Source organism: Muntiacus reevesi, chromosome 18, assembly GCF_963930625.1.
Source record: "Muntiacus reevesi chromosome 18, mMunRee1.1, whole genome shotgun sequence".
NCBI lineage: Eukaryota > Metazoa > Chordata > Mammalia > Artiodactyla > Cervidae > Muntiacus > Muntiacus reevesi.
The window spans coordinates 51,407,780-51,426,832 of record NC_089266.1 but is presented as its reverse complement, the minus strand read 5'-3'; the positions used below and the strand labels follow the sequence as shown (position 1 = coordinate 51,426,832).

The 19,053-nt window shown below is 41.1% G+C and overlaps 1 protein-coding gene across 6 annotated transcripts in view; it reads left to right on the top strand.

Annotated features, from left to right (window-relative positions):
* The window catches only part of PRR11 (proline rich 11), a 32,043-nt gene that overhangs the window by 4,306 nt on the left and 8,684 nt on the right, over window positions 1-19,053 (top strand). For 2 of the 6 annotated variants that reach the window (XM_065910383.1, XM_065910384.1), the window contains exons 2-7: window positions 169-242; window positions 5,151-5,234; window positions 7,550-7,682; window positions 13,385-13,535; window positions 13,952-14,074; window positions 17,359-17,613. In XM_065910383.1, the coding sequence (XP_065766455.1) occupies window positions 7,555-7,682; window positions 13,385-13,535; window positions 13,952-14,074; window positions 17,359-17,613 (657 nt within the window). In that variant the 5' untranslated portion in view covers window positions 169-242; window positions 5,151-5,234; window positions 7,550-7,554. The remainder of the gene's footprint in view (window positions 1-168; window positions 243-5,150; window positions 5,235-7,549; window positions 7,683-13,384; window positions 13,536-13,951; window positions 14,075-17,358; window positions 17,614-19,053) is intronic. The other 4 variants (XM_065910382.1, XM_065910381.1, XM_065910386.1 and 1 more) reach the window with 2 other exon arrangements.

The following is a 19,053-nucleotide window of genomic DNA, read 5'->3' as shown; positions in this document are numbered from 1 at the left end:
TCTAAGAGTTTTATGGTGTCCTGTGTCATACTTTTTAATTAAATAAATACTCAATGTTGATACTATAAAATATTGTGTAACAGCTGATCATTACATGTTAACTATGATTTCATTTAATTTCTTATACAATTTTTTCCTAGACATTGTTTATATGTTTATTTTTTTAAGCACTTCTCAGTAACCTGGACCGAACTTTACAGAAAAATAATAAACTCCACTCGGAATATTCAAATTTGCACTAGGTAATTTATCTATTTCCTTTTTTTTTTCCTGCTGAAGCCCTCTGTTACACTTGCTTATTTCACTGGCTAAGTAAAGGGTCAGTCAACTACTATTCTTATAGGTTTCATGAGCTAAGAATGGTTTTTGCAATTTGTAGTAGGGGGAAAAAATCAAAAGAAGAATAATACTTTGTGACTTATGAAAACTCTATGAAGTTCAAATTTCAATAGTCATAAATAACATTTATTGGATTAAAACCGCAGTCATTGTCTATGGCTGTTTTGATGCAGAGTTGAGTGGTTGTAGCAGAGACCAGATGGCTTGTAAAGCCTAAAACGTTTATTATCTAGCCCTTCACAGGAAAGGTTCGCTGACCCCTGTCCTGGGCCCACTGCAAAACTGTCTTCCAAGCACTTATGGTCACCATTATCCTGGAAATTCCCATTATTATCTCACTTCTGTTCTCACACTTGACTGAAATTTTGGCCAGGTATGGGATTGTAAACATTCTCCATCAGAATTGGAGGATGGCTGTTCAACTCTGGTGTCATTCTATTCTCAGTCCTCTGTATCCAGGCTGTGTTTTCTCTAGAAGCTTTTAGAATATCCTCTTTACTTTTGGTGTTCTAAATGATGGCATACCTCAATGTGGATCTTTATTCAAATTATGCTGAATAATTTCAGTATAATTTCAATCTGGAAATTCAAGTCCTTCAGTTCTGGGGAATATTTTTGTATTGTTTATTGGATAAGATCGTCTCCATTTTTTTCTGTTCTCATCTAACACTTTAATCTTCAAACTGTTCTGTTACATTTTTTAAATTTCTACTATTTTTAATTTTAAAAGCTTTTTCTTATCCTTTTTCAAGAATGCAAGATCTCGGTTTTTTTTTTTTTTTTGGCCTTGGTCCTTTTTAAAATTTATTTTTAATTGATTGATGATTGCTTTACAATACTGGTTAGATATCTGTCATATATCAACATGAATTAGCCATCGGCGTACATGTGTCGCTTCCCCCTAGGTTGTTACGGAGCCCCGGTTTGAGTCCCTTGAGTCATACAACAAATTCCTTCGGCTGTGTATTTTCCATATCTTAGTATATATGCTTCCATGCTACTGTCTCCATTCATCTCACCCTCTCCCTCCTTTCCCCCATCCTTGTCCATATCCTTTTCTGAAGTTTTTTTTAAGTTTTCTTCTACTTTCTACATTCTTTCCATTTCCCTCTCTGTTTATTTTGGTCTCTGTTCTTCATATTTAAGACTCTTCCTAAAATGATTGATGATCCCTGGCTGTTATATGTCAAAGGAAGACACCAAAAAGATAGTTGGTTGGCAGCTCAAAATAGCGGAGGTGGATATTGTCAAGCTAAAGCCAGTTTCCCTGGAGAAGAATCTAGTCTCCTTCAGGAAGAAGGAGAAGTGTGGGGTTTTGAGGCCAGGAATTAAACTTGGGTGCCTTGTATTTGGGGAGTTGAGCTGAGGAAGGGAATTGAGTGTCTCACTTTTCAGTTCAGGACCATCCCATATCTTCTGAATAGTGACATAGACATTACTCTGCTATGCCTGGTGACCCAAATTCAGCAACTCTACCTTCTCCAGAGAACAGACCTGTCCGTGAAATGAAAACCAGGACACTACCTGGCTGCATGGACTGGAGGGAAGACGTCAAAGACCTATTTAGTCGTTATGAAGACTTTTCATTAATCAATTAAGCCCTACCCCAAACCTTCAGAGGGACTTGGTGCTTTCAAGTCTGAAACTTCTCCGAATTCTGGAATTTGTCTTGTTTCCTGTGGACTTCTCTACCATCCAGTCAAATCTCAGCTTTCCTCTGTTCCGCCAAGTCAGTTACCACTGTTCCATTTTCCACGATTTAGTTCAGATGTATCCTCTATTAGAGTATCTGTTCCTATTCTTTGTCCTATGAGTTTATGCCTTTTTTATTCCTTTACTGTCTTTTTCATGATGTTTCAGAAGGGAGTGGAACAGTAGTGTGCTAATAATTATTTATAAATATATATGCACAATTTTATTATAAATTTGCTGATATATACTGATGTAAACAATGATAAACAATTATTTTATCATAAACAATGATAAAATATATAATACCTTTTCTTATAAATTTTGTATAGCCAATTGATTCTCACAAAATGCTATTAATGTTTTTTTTCATTGATTTTTTTATGGACTTCATTTATAACCAACCTATGGTTGCAGTCTATGAACAAGCTTAGTCCTGATATGAATCTTGGTTAATATTTTCATTTACTCTGTGAAGTAAGACAAACGTGAAACACAGAGATTTATGTTGGAACTTCATTTCAGTAAGCAATTTCTGATAAATAATCATTTTCAAATACTGGAGTAATACTCCTCAATTTTTCTGCTGTTCAAAATGTAATGACTACAGACAAGATATACTCTTAAGTTTAATCTGCCCTATTAACATTTTTTGTCACCTTTTTTACTCCTTTATTTATTTATTTATTGGCCATGTTGCACAGCATGTGGGATCTTAGTTCCCTGACCAGGCGTCAAACCCATACCCCCTGCATTGGAAGCACAGAGTCTTAACCACTGGACTGCCAGGGAGGTCCTCATCACTTTCTTAACAGTGAACAAAATAATAAGTCAAGCCGTAATTTGTAGGGGTTTGTGTTTGTTTGTTTGTTTTTGACCCTGAAGCTTGAGGGATCTTAGTTCCCCTACCAGGTATTAAAGCCATGCTCCCTACAGTGGAAATGTGGAATCCTAACCACTGGGATGCCAGGGGATTCCCAAATTTGTAGTGTTTTGTAATAGCCATGGTATAAATTCTCCTATCATGGCCAGTTTCTAAGTTTCCAATGTGAAGTCCTTGAATGTGGCATTGGGAGGAAATGAGCAGTAATATATCTAAAGCATTTTCACTATATAGATAAAATAAGTTAAAAAAAACTTTAAGAGCATACATATTAGTAAAACCTTTATGAAATGCTGAGTTTTATATACTTATAAATACCTTTTGAAATCTAAATTACATAATTATAAGTTTATTTAATTTATATGGTAGATTTAACAACTGGCCTACAGGCTTCCTAAAAATGTAACAGTGAGTACCATCCCAACACATCATTGGAACACAGGTTGAGGTAGAGAAGTCAATCCACCGAGTCTAACCAGAATGTCCAGCTCCTTTTAAAGTCTGTTTTCATAACTGAGGGTTGGTGAATATAGGAAAAGGGGAAGCAGGAGGCAAGTTCTCTTTGTCAGTTAGATCCCTAACAAAAGACTTCAAAGCGAGAGAGGGAACAGGAGCAGAGGAGGGAGTGCTGTGAAGGAAGGCTGAAAAACTGTGCGGGGCGGTTACTATGGAAATCTCAGATTCAGGGGAATCCCAGTCAGTGAACTCTGCTTCGGATAGAGGTTTCTTCATAAAATAGTCTTGGCCATGGATTTGATGAGGTTTAACTTCTTTTCTAGCAACCATAAGTTTTTTGTTGCTTCCTAAGGCTTTCCTAAGTATCTTCATCCAGAGTATTTTTGCTTTACGTTTTTTTTTTTAATCAATCTTTTAGACATCCCTTGTGTTTAATAATCCCTGTTTAGCCTTCCTTCATTACTTCAGTGGAAAGGAAAAGTGATAATAAATGTGGAACCAGCTATCTTGAGGTATGTCTCCCACGCCTTTAAGAACAATTAAGAAAAATATTGTTAGTCTGAGGCCTGGCAATTAGTTAAATAAGATACTGTCAAGTACCTTTATTCCTATAATGGTTGTTGATACACACTCTGTCACCCATTGCCATGAAGGGTGGCCTCCGTAAGTCCGACGTTCTTGGAGCTAAAGCCTTTCTTGGTCTTGAATACCCACAGTGGGGCTGGGGGAGGTTCTTCAGTCCTTGGAATCTGAGAGTTTAGCAAGCCTAGCGCTGCATACCAAGTATTGGAGGGTTACAGGGTGAACAAATGTGGAATGAATGTGTATTTTAAAGACCAATTGTTCCTATTCAAATGTAAGTTTGAAGAGAAGGAGGCCCAGCCCTTGAGACCATTTTTAGTTCTGCTGCTTGAATAAGGACATCTTTGTTCCTCAGGTAGCAACAACTAAAACCAGCGAAGCCCTTCTTCACATCAAGCCAGCTCTGACTTAATTTTCTTCAGAAAAGGATTTGAATTAAAATCTGAATATACTAGTTAGTGTTTATTTTTTTTATTTAATTACTTTGCAGCATAGTTGTTTTACAATGTTGTCTTACTGTCTGCTACAGCAAAGTGAATCAGCTATACATATACATAGATCCCCTGTTTTTGGATTTCCTTCCCATTTAGGTAACCACAGAGCTTTGAGTAGAGTTCCTTTAGAGTAACTCGAGTTCTCACTAGTTATCAGTTTTATGCATAGTAATGTATATATGTCAATCCCAATCTCTCAATTCATCTCCCACCCCTCTTTCGCCCCTCGATATCAATATGCTGTGCTGAGAAGTCACCTAAGTTGTATCTAACTCGGTGACCCCACGGACTGCAGCCCGCCAGGCTCCTCTGTCCGTGGGATTCTCCAGGCAAGAATACTGGAGTGGGTTGCCATGCCCTCCTCCAGGGGATCTTCTGACTCAGGGAATCGAATCTGCATCTCAAGCACGGCAGGCAGATTCTTTACCATTGAGCCACCGGGGATAACACTCACCGATATCAATATAGTGAGTATATAAAAGTGTTAAATGTTTTGAAACACCCATATCTTAGATTTGGGGTAGTTGTTATTATCTTGTATATCACCTATTCTACTACTGCATCACAGCGTATTAGGACGAACATGGTCTTTGGAGACTTACAGATTTGAACTTAATGCTTTAGTGCATTCCATTGGATAAATCATTTCATCTTGCTATGCCTCGATTTATGCTGATCTAAATGGTAATGAAAATTCTCTTACTCAGGGAAAATACCTTGCACAACAATGAAGATTCACTGAAAAAGTGTATGTGAAGGTGCCTAAAAGTACATGGGCATCCAATAAAAAGGTTAGTTTTGTTTTGCTTTCACTACCGACTCCACCAAGTTCAATGGATGCTCAGTAAATGTTACTAGCAAAGAAATCTACTTCCTTTTAAAAACTGACACTACCCAACTATTGCCGTCTCCTCTCCTCTGTTATTGTTACCAAACCCAAATTCAGATCCGTTTGCCCAACTCAGAGCGCAGCTCATCAACTGACCCTGCATTGTGGTAAAGGAAACTAACAGTGTTCATTGCAGGATACCAAACAAGGAGAAAGGGCAGCTAATGCTCAAAAGATCTGAACTCCTCACTGGCTTTCAGGCGGGAAATTTTTTTTTTTTTTTTTTTTGTCTTACTGCACACGGCATGTGGGAATTCCCTGACCAGGGAACAAAACTGCACACTCTGCAATGCAAAGTCTTTAACTACTGGACCTCCAGGGAAACGCAGGCAAAGATTTGTAAAGGCAACATTAGGGCTGAGGGTCATAGGGTGCCTGCTCAGCTGGTGGACTTTCTTCTGTTTGCTTGGTGGTAAGGTAACAAGGTGATGTTTAGGGAATCTTAATCATCAGCATTTATGGTTCTAACCAATCTGGGGTCTAAGTGTTTGTGGTCAGCATATAGTCACCATCTTTCACCTGAGTTGGCGGGGTGCAGGGGTGTCCTTAGTCTCTGCAAGACAACACAAAGATATGTATCGGTTGTTATATATATCCCATGAGGAAGAATTAGTTTTGTGACTGTTTTATCTCTCAACTATTGTCTGAGCTCTTATTACTATTTTTGCTTGACTGCTTTTACTTTGATTCTGCATTCCCTCACTTCTCTAACTAGTAGCTGTTTGAGTCTGCTCTTTGGAACTTGAGGGACATCTAGGAGACTGAAGCCTTTTTTCTACCAACAAGACAAAAGGAGACAAAAAAGGCCTTTTGCATTGGGAAGACCCTGCAAGGTCCTGCTTGATTTCATTATGAAGAAAGAGAAATTTACTTGACTGAACAAAGAATAGCAAAACAAAACCAGAACAAAATTAGAGTAACATAATGCCCAAGCCAAGGTATTTTTAGAGATAGTTTAAATCTGAGTTTAAATTTTCCCCCAGTTCAGGATGGTCTCAGGTGGCTGTGAGGTTGCCACAGCCTATGATGACTTGAAGTGGGACCTCAGTTCCCTGACAAGGACTGAACCTGGGTCGCAGCGCTCACCCTGGCACTTGTCTTCTTTGAAGAAAGATTTCAGCAAAAAGGTGAAAAGCAGTGAGACAAGTAACGTGCTTATTAGGAGAGAAGATACTTGCAGAGAAAGCACAGGCAGGCTCAGAGAGAGAGAAAGCTGCACACTTTCGAGGTAGATTATATTACTTATCCAGGGTCAGTTCTTCCTGATGTCCTCTGGCCAATCATCTTGCTTTGACTTTGAGTCACTATTTAGTCTGGCTCAGGGCCCTCCCTTCATTGGAAAAGACCCTGATGGCTGGGAAAGATTGAGGACAGGAGGAGAAGGGGGAGACAGAGGATGAGATGGTTGGATGGATGACTGACTCAATGGACATGAGTTTGAGTAAACTGCAGGAGATAGTGAAGGACAGGGATCCCCGGCATGCTGTAGTCCATGGGGTCGCAGAGTTGGATACAACTTAGCGACTGAACACCACCACCAGGGCCCGCCCTCGTATGCGTGTGCATCATTTAGCCAAAATGGGTTCCGGTGCAAGAGCCTCTGAGAAGTTACACGTTTGGACTGAGTGCTTTACTGTATTACAGAACATAATATGGTCTGGCTCCCCTCCCCCTGAGGATTTTTTCTGCACATGCATAGCTTAGGAGCCTCCTTGACCTCAAGAATGAGAAATATGTGGTCTCTTTATCTTTTATCTAAACAGGACTCAACTCATCCTTGCTCCTGCCATTATCTTTATTTTTGAAACATCTGTCAGGACTTCCCTGGTGATCCAGTAGTTGAGAATCTGTCTTCTAATACAAGGCGCACAGGTTCAGTCCCTGGTTGGGGAACTAAGATCTCACATGCTGCAGGGCAACTAAGCCTGCTTGCTGCAACTAGAGAAGCCCCCCGTGTGCCACAACAAACACCCAGTGCAGCCAAAAAGAAAAGAAAAGTAATATCTGTCTACAGGGGGCAGAGTCCAGCTGCTCAGCTCAGGGTCCCTCTATCTCCTGCTTCAGGCGGACTTCTGGGTTGCTGGCCTGTTTGCTAACCAAGATGGTGGTTACAAAGATGTGTTCATTTTGTGATAATGCATTGACCTATACAGTCAAAAGTTGTCTTTTTTTCTGTGGAGTATTCTTCAATAAAAAATGTAAACATTGTCTCTACAGAAACCATGCCCAAATTCAAGCAGCGAAGAAGAAAGCTAAAAGCCAAAGCGAAAAGATTATTCAAAAGAAAAGAAGCCTCTCACTTTCAGTCTAACCTAGTTACACCTCCTCCTCCACCACCCTCACCAGAAAGGTAAGGCATAATGTGGAACAGAGAAAATGTTAAAAATCTGATCAGTTTGGAAACAAGTTATCAGATATATCAATGAAAAATACAGAATGCCACTTAATTTGAATTTCAGATAACCAATGAATGATTTTTTGTGTGTTGTCCATGCAGCATTTGAAATACACTAAAAAAAATATTTTTTAGTACTTATTCATTCTTTATCTGAAATTAAATTTTAGCTGAGCGTCCTGATTTTCATGTGGCAACCATAGTTTAAGAGTTCAAACAAGGGACTCCCCCAGTGGCCCAGTGGCTAGGACTCCAGGGGCCCAGATTCAATCCCTGTTCTGGGAACTAGATCCCACATGCAGCAACTGAGAGTTCACAGGTCGCAACTAAAGAACCCACAAACTGCGAGGAAGAGCGAAGATCCTGTGTGCTGCAAGTAAGACCTGGTGCAGCCAAAAAAATAAAATTAATTAATTTTTTTTTTTTTTTTAATTTCAAACGAAGTGAAAAATCTCAAGTAATTGTGTTTAAGGTTTTGTTGTTGATCAGTTGCTAAGTCCTTCACTATCTTCCGGAGTTTGCTCAAACTGATGTCCACTGAGTAGGTAGGTGATGCCATCCAGCCATCTTATCCTCTGTCGTCCCCTTCTCCTCCTGCCCTCAATCTTTCCCAGCATCAGGGTCTTTTCTAGTGAGCTGGCTCTGCACAGTAACTATTTTCTACTTTCCTCCTCAATTGTATAAATCTGGTAACTAAGTGATGAAAGAGGAATATACAGCTGGAACTTAAACCTTCATTTTGGTAACGTTTGGTCATTTATTCTCTGGGACTCAGGGCTTAAATGTGTTATTAAAAGAGACTCTGAGGTCTAAGAACTCTAGGGTGGTAGTTTTCACAATAACAAACTTCACACATTTTGTTTTTAAAGGTCTATTTACAGAAAAAATTTTGAAACAAACAGACTCAAAAAGCCAGTAACCATGATACCATCCTTGACTCCTCTCTCTCCTGAATGTTGCAAGTCCCCCAACTGGCCCTCCTATTCTGCCCTTACCGCCTCTGCAGTGTATTTCAACACAGCATTCAAAGTGAGCCTACTAAAATCATGTCATATTGGTCTTCTACAATGGAAGTTCTTTGTATGATCCACAAGGCCTTTATGGTCTGCTTCACTTATCCATTAGTCCTCTTCCCTCCTTCTTTCTACCCTAGTCATCCATCCTCCTTGCTACTCTTCAAACACCTCAGACAGGCACCCACCCCAGGGCCTTTGCACTTACTGTTGCCCTTGTCTGAAATGTTCTTTTCCCCAATATTTGCTTTGCTAGTTTATTCCATTGAGGTTTGCTCTCAAAAGCCACCTTCTCAGTGAGACATTCTGTCATTACTCTATTGAAATGTTCACCTCCAGGCAACTTTTCACATTCCTGCTATCTTGCTTTATCTTTTTCTCCTTAGCATCTGTTCACTGCCTGAATTCAGTTCAGTTACTCACTCGTGCCTGACTCTTTGTGACCCCCTGAACTGCCCCACGCCAGGCCTCCCTGTCCATCACCAACTCCCAGAGCTTGCTCAAACTCATGTACATTGAGTCAGTGATGCCATCCAACCATCTCATCCTATGTTGTCCCCTTCTCCTCCTGCCTTCAGTCCTTCCCAGCATCAGGGTCTTTTCCAATGAGTCAGTTCTTCGCATCAGGAGGCCAAAGTATAGGAGCGTTAGCTTCAGCTTCAGTATCAGTCCTTCCAATGAATATTCAGGACTGATTTCCTTTAGGATGGACTGGTTGGATCTCCTTGCAGTCCAGGGACTCTCAAGAGTCTTCTCCAACACCACAGTTCAGAAGCATCAATTCTTTGCAACTCAGCTTTCTTTATACTCCAACTCTCACATCCGTACACGACTACTGGTAAAGCCATAGTTTTGACTACATAGACCTTTGCTGGCAAAGTAATGTCTCTGCTTTTTGGCATGCTATCTAGGTTGGTCGTAACTTCTCTTCCAAATTGCAGGCGTCTTTTAATTTCACAGCTGCAGTCACCATTTGCAGTGATTTTGGAGCCCCCAAAAATAAAGTATGTCACTGTTTCCATTGTTTCCCCATCTATTTGCATGAAGTGATGGGACCAGATGTCATGATCTTAGTTTTCTGAATGTTGAGTTTTAAGCAAACTTTTTCACTCTCCTCTTTCACTTTCATCAAGAGGCTTTTTAGTTCTTTTTTGCTTTCTGCCATAAGGGTGGTATCATCTATGTATCTGAGATTATTTATATTTTACCCAGCAATCTTGATTCCAGCTTGTGCTTCATCTAGCCCAGCATTTTGCATGATGTACTCTGCATATACGTTAAATAAGCAGGGTGACAATATATAGCCTTGTCGTACCCCTTTCCCGATTTGGAACCAGTCTGTTGTTCCATGTCCAGTTCTAACTGTTGCTTCCTGATCTGCATACAGATTTCTCAGGAGGAAGGTAATGTGGTCCAATATTTCCATCTCTTGAAGAATTTTGCAGTTTGTTGTGATCCACTCAGTCAAAGGTTTTGGCATAGTCAATAAAGCAGAAGTAGATGTTTTCCTGGAACTCTCTTGGTTTTTTGATGCTTTTTTGATGATCCAATGGCTGTTAGCAATTTGATCTCTTGTTCCTCTGTCTTTTCTAAATCCAGCTTGAATATCCGGAAGTTCACGGTTCACGTACTGTTGAAGCCTGGCTTGGAGAATTTTGAGCATTACTTTGCTAGTGCGAGATGAGTGCAACTGTGCGGTAATTTGAGCATTCTTTGGCACTGCCTTTCTTTGGATTGGAATGAAAACTGACCTTTTCCAGTCCTGTGGCCACTGCTGAGTTTTCCAAATTCTCTGGCATATTGAGTGCAGCACTTTCACAGTATCATCTTTTAGGATGTGAAATTGCTCAGCTGGAATTCCATTGCCTCCGCTACCTTTGTCCATAGTGATGCCTCCTAAGGCCCACTTGACTTCACATTCCAGGATGTCTGGCTCTAGGTGAGTGATCACACCATGATAGCATCATGGTTATCTGGGTCATGAAGATCTTTTTTGTACAGTTTTTCTCTGTATTCTTGTTTCCTCTTCTAGTATCTTCAGCTTCTGTTAGGTCCATACCATTTCTGTCCTTTATTGTGCCCATCTTTGCATGAAATGTTCCCTTGGTATCTCCAATTTTCTTGAGGAGATCTCTAGTCTTTCCCATTCTATTGTTTTCCTCTGTTTCTTTGCATTGATCACTGAGGAAGGCTTTCTTATCTCTCCTTGCTATTCTTTGGAACTCTGCATTCAAATGGGTATATCTTTCCTTTTCTCCTTTGCCTTTTGCTTCTCTTCTTTTCTCAGCTATTTTAAGGCCTCCTCAGATAGCCATTTTGCCTTTTTGCATTTTTTTTTCTTGGATATGGACTTGATCGCTGTCCCCAGTACAATGTCACAAACCTCCTTCTATAGTTCTTCAGGTACTCTGTCTATTGGATCTAATCCCTTGAATCTATTTGTCACCTCCACTGTATAATCATAAGGGATATAATTTAGGTTATACCTGAAAGGTGTCGTGGTTTTTCCTACTTTCTTCAATTTAAGTCTGAATTTGGCAATAATCTGACCACAGTCAGCTCCTGGTCATGTTTTTGCTGACTGTATAGAGCTTCTCCATCTTTGGCTGCAAAGAATATAATCAACCTGATTTTGGTATTGATCATCTGGTGATGTCCATGTGTAGAGTTTTCTCTTGTGTTGTTGGAAGAGTGTGTTTGCTATGACCAGTATGTTCTCTTGGCAAAACTCTGTTAGCCTTTGCCCTGTTTCATTTTGTACTCCGCGGCCAGGTTTGCCTGTTACTCCAGGTTTCTCTTGACTGCATACTTTTGCATTCCAGTCCCCTGTAATGAAGAGGACATCTTTTGCATGTGTTTTTTCTAGAAGGTCTTGCAGATCTTCATAGAACCATTCAACTTCAGCTTCTTCAGCGTTACTGGTTAGGGCATAGACTTGGATTACTGTGATAGTGAATGGTTTGCCTTGAAATCAAACAGATTATTCTGTCGTTTTTAAGATTGCACCCAAGTACTGCATTTCAGACTCTTTTGTTGACTGTGAGGGCTACTCCATTTCTTCTAAGGGAATCTTGCCCACAGAAGTAGATATAGTGGTCATCTGAGTTAAATTCACCCATTCCAGTCCATTTTATTTTCCTGATTCCCAAAATGTCGATGTTCACTCTTGCCATCTCCTGTTTGACCACTTCTAATTTACCTTGATTCATGGATCTAACATTCCTGGTCCCTATGCAATATTGTTCTGGGGAAAGGAGTGGCAAACCACTTCAGTATTCTTGCCTTGAGAACCCAATAAACAGTATGAAAAGGCAAAAAGATAGGACACTGAAAGATGAACTCCCCAGGTCAGTAGGTGCCCAATATGCTACTGGAGATCAGTGGAGAAATAGCTCCAGAAAGAATGAAGGGATGGAGTCAAAGCAAAAACAATACCCAGTTATGGATGTTCACTACCTAACAATCCACATAGATTTATTTTCTTTTAAACTTTATGTTTTGTATTCAGATATAGTGAAATAGCAATGTTCTGATTGCTTTGGGTGAACAGTGAAGGGACACAGCCATACATACACATGTATCCATTCTCCCTCACAATCCCCTCCCATCCAGGCTACCACATAACATCAAGTAGCTTACATATATTTTTCATTTAGCCCTCTTTGTAAATCCTATGAAGGCAGGATTTTTATCTATTTTGTTCATTACTGAATCTCTGACACATATTTATTTAGTGTGTTATTTGATTTATTATTATTTATTTACTCAATAAATATTTGTTATACAAGTCAAACTGGGAATTCCAGAAGTAAATGAAGAATTTGGCTTTTGGTAGTATCTGCCTCTCAGTCATACTATAAAACTAGCTTGCTATTTAATTCAATTCAGTTCAGTGCAGTCATTCAGTCATGTCCAACTCTTTGTGACCCCATGGACTGCTGCATGCCAGGCTTCCCTGTCCATCACCAACTCCCAGAGCTTGCTTAAACTCATGTACATCAAGTCGGTGATACCATCTCACCATCTCATCCTCTGTCATCCCCTTCTCCTCCCGCCCTCAATCTTCCCCAGCATCCGGGTCTTTTCCAGTGAGTCGGTTCTTTGCATCAGGTGGCCAAAGTATTGGAGTTTAAGCTTCAACATCAGTCCTTCCAATGAATATTCAGGACTGATTTCCTTTAGGATGGACTGGTTGGATCTCCTTGCAGTCCAAGGGACTCTCAAGAGTCTTCTTCTTGAACACTGCAATTCAAAAGCATCAACTCTTAGGTGCTGCTGCTGCTGCTGCTGCTAAGTCGCTTCAGTCGTGTCCGACTCTGTGCGACCCCATAGACGGCAGCCCACCAGGCTCCCCCATCCCTGGGATTCTCCAGGCAAGAACACTGGAGTGGGTTGCCATTTCCTTCTCCAGCACGTGAAAGTGAAAAGTGAAAGTGAAGTTGCTCAGTCGTGTCCGACTCTTAGCGACCCCATGGACTGCAGCCTACCAGGCTCCTCTGTCCATGGGATTCTCCAGGCAAGAGTACTAGAGTGGGGTGCCATTGCCTTCTCCGCTCTTAGGTTCTAAACTAAGAATTATTTAATTAGAGCCTGTTAATTCCAACTCAGGAGTTTTCACTTTGTTTGATTTTGTCTTTCCTACAGAGCGGTTATTCCTTCAACAGATACACCCGTTAGCAGAAGCTGGCTAAGACTCTCCTGGAACTTCAGATTTCCCAGTTTTAAAAATGCAATAAAGCTTTGGACAAATAGAGTATGGTCTATATACAGCACGTGCCAGAGCTACATGATCCAGGTATGGATTTGACATACATTTTTTCAGCATTATGGTTTTTCTACACACTTAGTATGTGTGTTTACATGTGTGTGCTCAGGTCAGTAGACACTCAAGCTTAGCTCACATTATATGAAGTTAGGTGGTTATGTCTGTCTTCACTTTTTTAAATAAAATTTTTATATTGAAATATAGTTGATTTACAATGTTGTGTTAGTTTTAGGTGTACAGCAAAGTGATTCAGTTACACACACATATATATTCTTTTTCACATTATTTTCCATTATAGATTATTAAGAGATATTGATTATAGTTTCCTGTGCTATACAGTAGGTCCTTGTTGTTGCCTTCATTTCATACATTATAGCATCTTCTTTATCATATTGTCCTTATCATATTGCTCAGTGGAGTCAGACTTCTTTATTTGTGAATTTCAGAGTTTAGAAGTATTAAAAAACACCATCTTTCCATCCCGTCTCTGCCACCAAGAACTTCGTAGTCTAAAACAACGGTTTTGCATTTTGGAAGATGAAGTATGCAAGCTTCAGGAAGCACTGAAGGTTAGTATTATCAAATGAAAACAAAGCCAGAATTAGGTAAGGAGGGATGGGCTAGTCCTGCATTGGAACCCCAGCGTGTTTTCATTAGAAGGAGTGGCTAAAGGCTCGTGCTAGTTCTGGGCATCTTTGCTGTCAGATTTCTTCCTTAAACTGCAGAGGTTCTGCTCTGCATTGCGGGGGGGGCTGACCCCTGCAGGCGCCGTTGCCTAAGCTCCATGTCACCTGGCTCCCGGTGTGCACTCATGGGAAACACTGAAGAGAGGCTAGAAGGAGCGAGAAAAGTGAAAGTGTTATTTGCTCAGTCATCTCCAACTCTTTGTAGCCCCTGGACTATCGCCCACCAGGCTCCCCTGTCCATGGGATTCTCCAGGCAAGAATATTGGAATAGGATGGGTCACCATGTCTTCCTCCAGGGGATCTTCCCAACCCAGAGATCGAACTCACGTCTCTTACATCTCCTCCATTGGCAGACAGGTTCTTTACCACTAGTGCCACATACACATGTGTGTATGTGTGTGTGTGTGTATGTGTGTGTGTGTGTGTGTGTGTGTGTGTGACTCAGTCGTGTCCAATTCTTTGTGACCCTATGGACTGAAGCCCACCAGGCTCGTCTTTCCATGAAATTTCCCAGGCAAGAATACTGGACTGGGTAGCCATTTCTTCTCCAGGGGATCTTCCCGACCCAAGGAAGACAGGCGAAGAAGATGGGGTATTTTTCCCCTTTGTTCTCTGTGTTGGGCAGTTTCTCCACCAATGGGTGCCATTGCCTGCCTCAGTCCCTCTCCCACTAGGTCAAGTCCACCATGCTTCTAGATGCTCTGAGTTAACCTAGCTCCGGAGGTCTGGTTACACTGCCTGTTCCTTTGACCTTCCAGCCTCAGAGTGTTCATGGCTTTTGCTGTCGCTAATGACTTGGCTGTCTCACTGTCCCTTCTGTACTTCTCAGCCCTTCCATAGTATAGTGGTATAACCAACTCCCCATATTACATGTTCCCTCTTCAAAAAAAAAAATTTTTTTTTTTTTTTAAATTTTTGACTGCACCCTGAGGCATGTAGAACCTTAATTCACTGACCAGGGATCGAACTCATACCCCCTGCATTGGAAGGCAAAAGTCTTAAACACTAGGCTGCCAGGGAAGTTCCTATCCCCTCTTTTAAATATTCAGTGTGGTTTCTAACTTCTTGACTGAGACAGGCAGGTAAAAAACTATAGATATCCACTTTCTCCAAACTCCCCTAAGCAAGACCCCCTATTCTCAGTGTCTAAAACAAAGAATAAACATTGTGCTCATTGATTTGGAGAGACACTTCTGGGACTATACCCCTAACCCAGAATTTGTACCTCAAGGTGATCTAGCCTAAAGAGAAAAGGCAAATCACCCTACAACCTGGACCTTAGTTTCTGCATCGATAAAATGGGGAAGATACCATCTGTAGTGGGCTGAGTGATGGCCCTCCAAAAAGTTGGCCCAAGTCCTAATCCCTGAAAGCCTGTAGATATTATCTTATCTACCAGGGTCTTTGTAGACAGATAATCAAGTGAAGGGTTTTGAGATGAGGGAATCATACTTCATTACCTGGTTGGACCCTCAATCCAGTGATGAATGTCCTTATAAAAGACACGCACAGTAGAATATATAGAGGGAAGAGAAGCAATGGGACCACCAAGGATCAGACTTGGGTCATAGGGCTGCAAACCAAGACATACCAATAGAGCTGGAAGAGACCAGAAACAGATTCTTCTCTAGAGCCTTGAGAAGGAATGCACGCCTTGATTTTGGGCTACCAACCTCCAGGAGTGGGAGAGAATGACTTTTCTCTGTTGTAAACTACCAACTTTGTGATACTTTGTTATAGCAGCCTCTAGGAATTATTATGCCCTCTTACTTCCAAGGGTTATTGTATTCATTTGCTAGGGCTGCCATGACAAAGTAGCACAGACTGAGTGGCTTATGCAACAAATTTGTTTTCTCACAGTTGTGGAGGCTCCAAGTCTAGGCTCAAGGTGCTGGAGGGTTCGCTTCTAATGCCTCTCTCCTCTGCTTGTCTTCTGTGTCTTTAGATGATCTTTCCTCTGTGCCCATGCATCCCTGGTGTCACTCTTATGTGTTCAAGTTTTGTCTTTATGTAAGGACACAAGTCACACTGGGGTAGATCCCACCCTAATGGCCCCCTTATTATTATTTTTTTTAATATTTATTTATTTAGCTGTGCTGGGTCTTAGTTATGGCATATGGGATCTAGTTCCCTGACCAGGGATTGAACCCGGGCCCCCTGCATTGGGAGTGCGGAGCCTTCGCCACTGGTCCACCAGAGAAGTCCCCCTAAAGGCTCCTTTTAATTTAATCATTTCTTTGAAGGCCCTGTCTTCAAATACAGTCACATATTGAGGTTCTAGGGGTTCAGGCGTCAATATATGACTTGTGGTTGGGGGAAGACAATGCAACCCATAAGAGTCATGTTGCAACCTTTGACTTTTTTTTCCTATCAGTTCCTTGAATAGACTGTATTCTTGGCTGCATTAAGTGTTTTTCCCTCTCCCAGTAACTCTCTTCCCTCAATCTTTATATCCTTTCTTCACTTGAAAAGCCTAAATTCATCCTTGAGATAATGACTAAATAGCTATTCATGCTCACTTTACACTTCATGGCTCTTATTTTTCTCTTTTTAAATAATTATTATGACTGTGCTGGATCTTCATTGCTGCGAGGACTTTTTCTCTAGTTGCAGTGAGCAGGGGCTACTTTCTAGGTGTGGTGCATACAGTTCTCATTGCAATAGCTTCTCTCCTTGCAAACACAAGCTCTGGGGTTCACAGGCTCAGTAGTTGCGTCTCCCAGACTTTAGAGCACGGGCTCAATTGTTGTGGCACAGAAGCTTAATCGCTCCAGGGTATGTGGGATCTTCCCGGATCGGGGATCAAACCTGTGTCTCCTGCATTGGCAGGCAGATTCTTTACCACTGAGCCATCAGGGAAGCCTTGACTCTTATTTCGAATGTGTTTTGTGTATCTTTGAGGTCTGTCTTCCTCAGCGGACTGTCAGCTGGATGGGGAGACAGACAGGACTCAGGCTGTAGCCAAGTGCCTGGCATATAGCACAGACAGAACAAATAGATGAATGAGTGAACGAGCTTGTGACAAATGAGAAAATATTGTAGCGCACGTGGTGTACAGAGAAGACATTCAACACGTGGCAGCTATGATTTTGATGACTGCTCAAATAAATAAAGAAGAACCAAATAAATCTGTTCTTCAGTTGCCAAATGTAGTTTTTTTCTTCCAGGCCATCTCAGAAAATTCCTCGCGTCCCAGCTGTGGGCAAGCGTGTCACATGGGTGGTAAGCTTCCAGACGTGCCCACCCGTGCTCCAGCCAGCGCTGCAGACTCCGCAGCTCTTTGTCCTCCCTCCCCAGCTCAGCCCGCAAGTCGTCCTCCTCCCCCTCCTCCCCCTCCTCCCCCGCCTCCCCCTCTGCCTCCACCCCCACCACCGACAGCGCCACTGCTGCTCAGAAAATCTGCTCTCACGAAAGCACTTCAGGTAAAAAAACAGTCTAGTAAAGGTGTGTCAGTGGGTAAGGAAGGAGTCAAGCCAGGTGTCTTTTTTAAGGCTGGGCAAAGGGCTCTGACAGGAAGGACTACCTTTTGTTCTAATTCCATCTCCTGCTTATGGCAGTTATTGTTTTTAAAGACATGGTCCGAAAGAACAGCATGTATATTATCTGTGGTGAAACAGACCACCAGCCCAAGTGGGATGCAAGAGTCAAGTGCTCAGGCCTGGTGGGCTGGGAAGACCCAGAGGAATCGGGTGGAGAGGGAGGTGGGATGGGGGACCGGGATGGAGAATACATGTAACTCTATGGCTGATTCATATCAATGTATGACAAAACCCACTGAAAAATAAAAAAAAATAAAAAATAAAAAAAAATAAATAAATTTAAAAAAGACATGGTCCCCAGGGAGTTCACAGAAGTTGGATTTAGAAATGAAAGTGATTTTTTTTTGGAGGATAAATGAATGAAACCCAGCAGGGTGAGAGATTCCTGTTGGCTTCTTGGTATACCTTTTTACCAACAGGAAAATCTCTCTGGGAAACCAAATTTAAAGACTCCTTAGTGAGTGAAGTCAGAATAACAGTAGGCGCAGAAAAATACTCTTTTACTCTTTGATTCCACTTGTAGGAGGTACCTAGAATAGTCAAATTCATAGGGTCAGAAAGCAGGAAGGGTGAGGTGGGGAGGGGGAATGGGGACTTAGCCTTTTTCTTTTTTGGTGTGTTGGGGGATGGGGACTTAGTGCTTAATGGAGACAGAGTTTCAGTTTAGGAAGGTGAAAAATTCGGGAGATAGATGATGGTGAGTGTTGCACAATATGAATATACTTGGTGCCACTGAACTGTACAGTTAAATATGGCTAAGATAGTATGTTTTATATTATTTAGTATGTGACTTTTATCACAAGAAAAAACATTTTTAAAAACAGAAGAAAAAGAATTGGTAGATCCTCAAAAGTGATGCCATTGGATTGGAGACCAGTCTCCGTTAGAGCTACTTACCTGCCAAGGGGAACCACTAACCTATGCACAGCCCTATCTAAAAAGCTGATTACTTTTTACTGCAGATACATTTGGTTAAAATAACTGAGTTAAATGAAGAGTCTGTTGTTACAGTTGCCCTAAAATATACCTCTTCGAGTATATGTTCTTGCTTTCTAACAAGTGTGTCATTTTCTTAGGTAGTTTAGGCAAAACTTCACGTTGATTAGAGGAACTCTTTCTACTTCTCTCTTATTACAATAATTCCTAAGGAAGATACATAGTTGTAGAAAACTAGCCCAGCTCTTTCTTAGTTTCAAAGCCTTACATTTTCATTAATATTCTTCAGCAGCCTTAGCATCCATAGATACTGGAAACAGAATTAGTTCTTGGTTGCATGGAAAGAATTTGATTGCCTCCTAGGGGAAATAAGAGTTAATTTTTAAC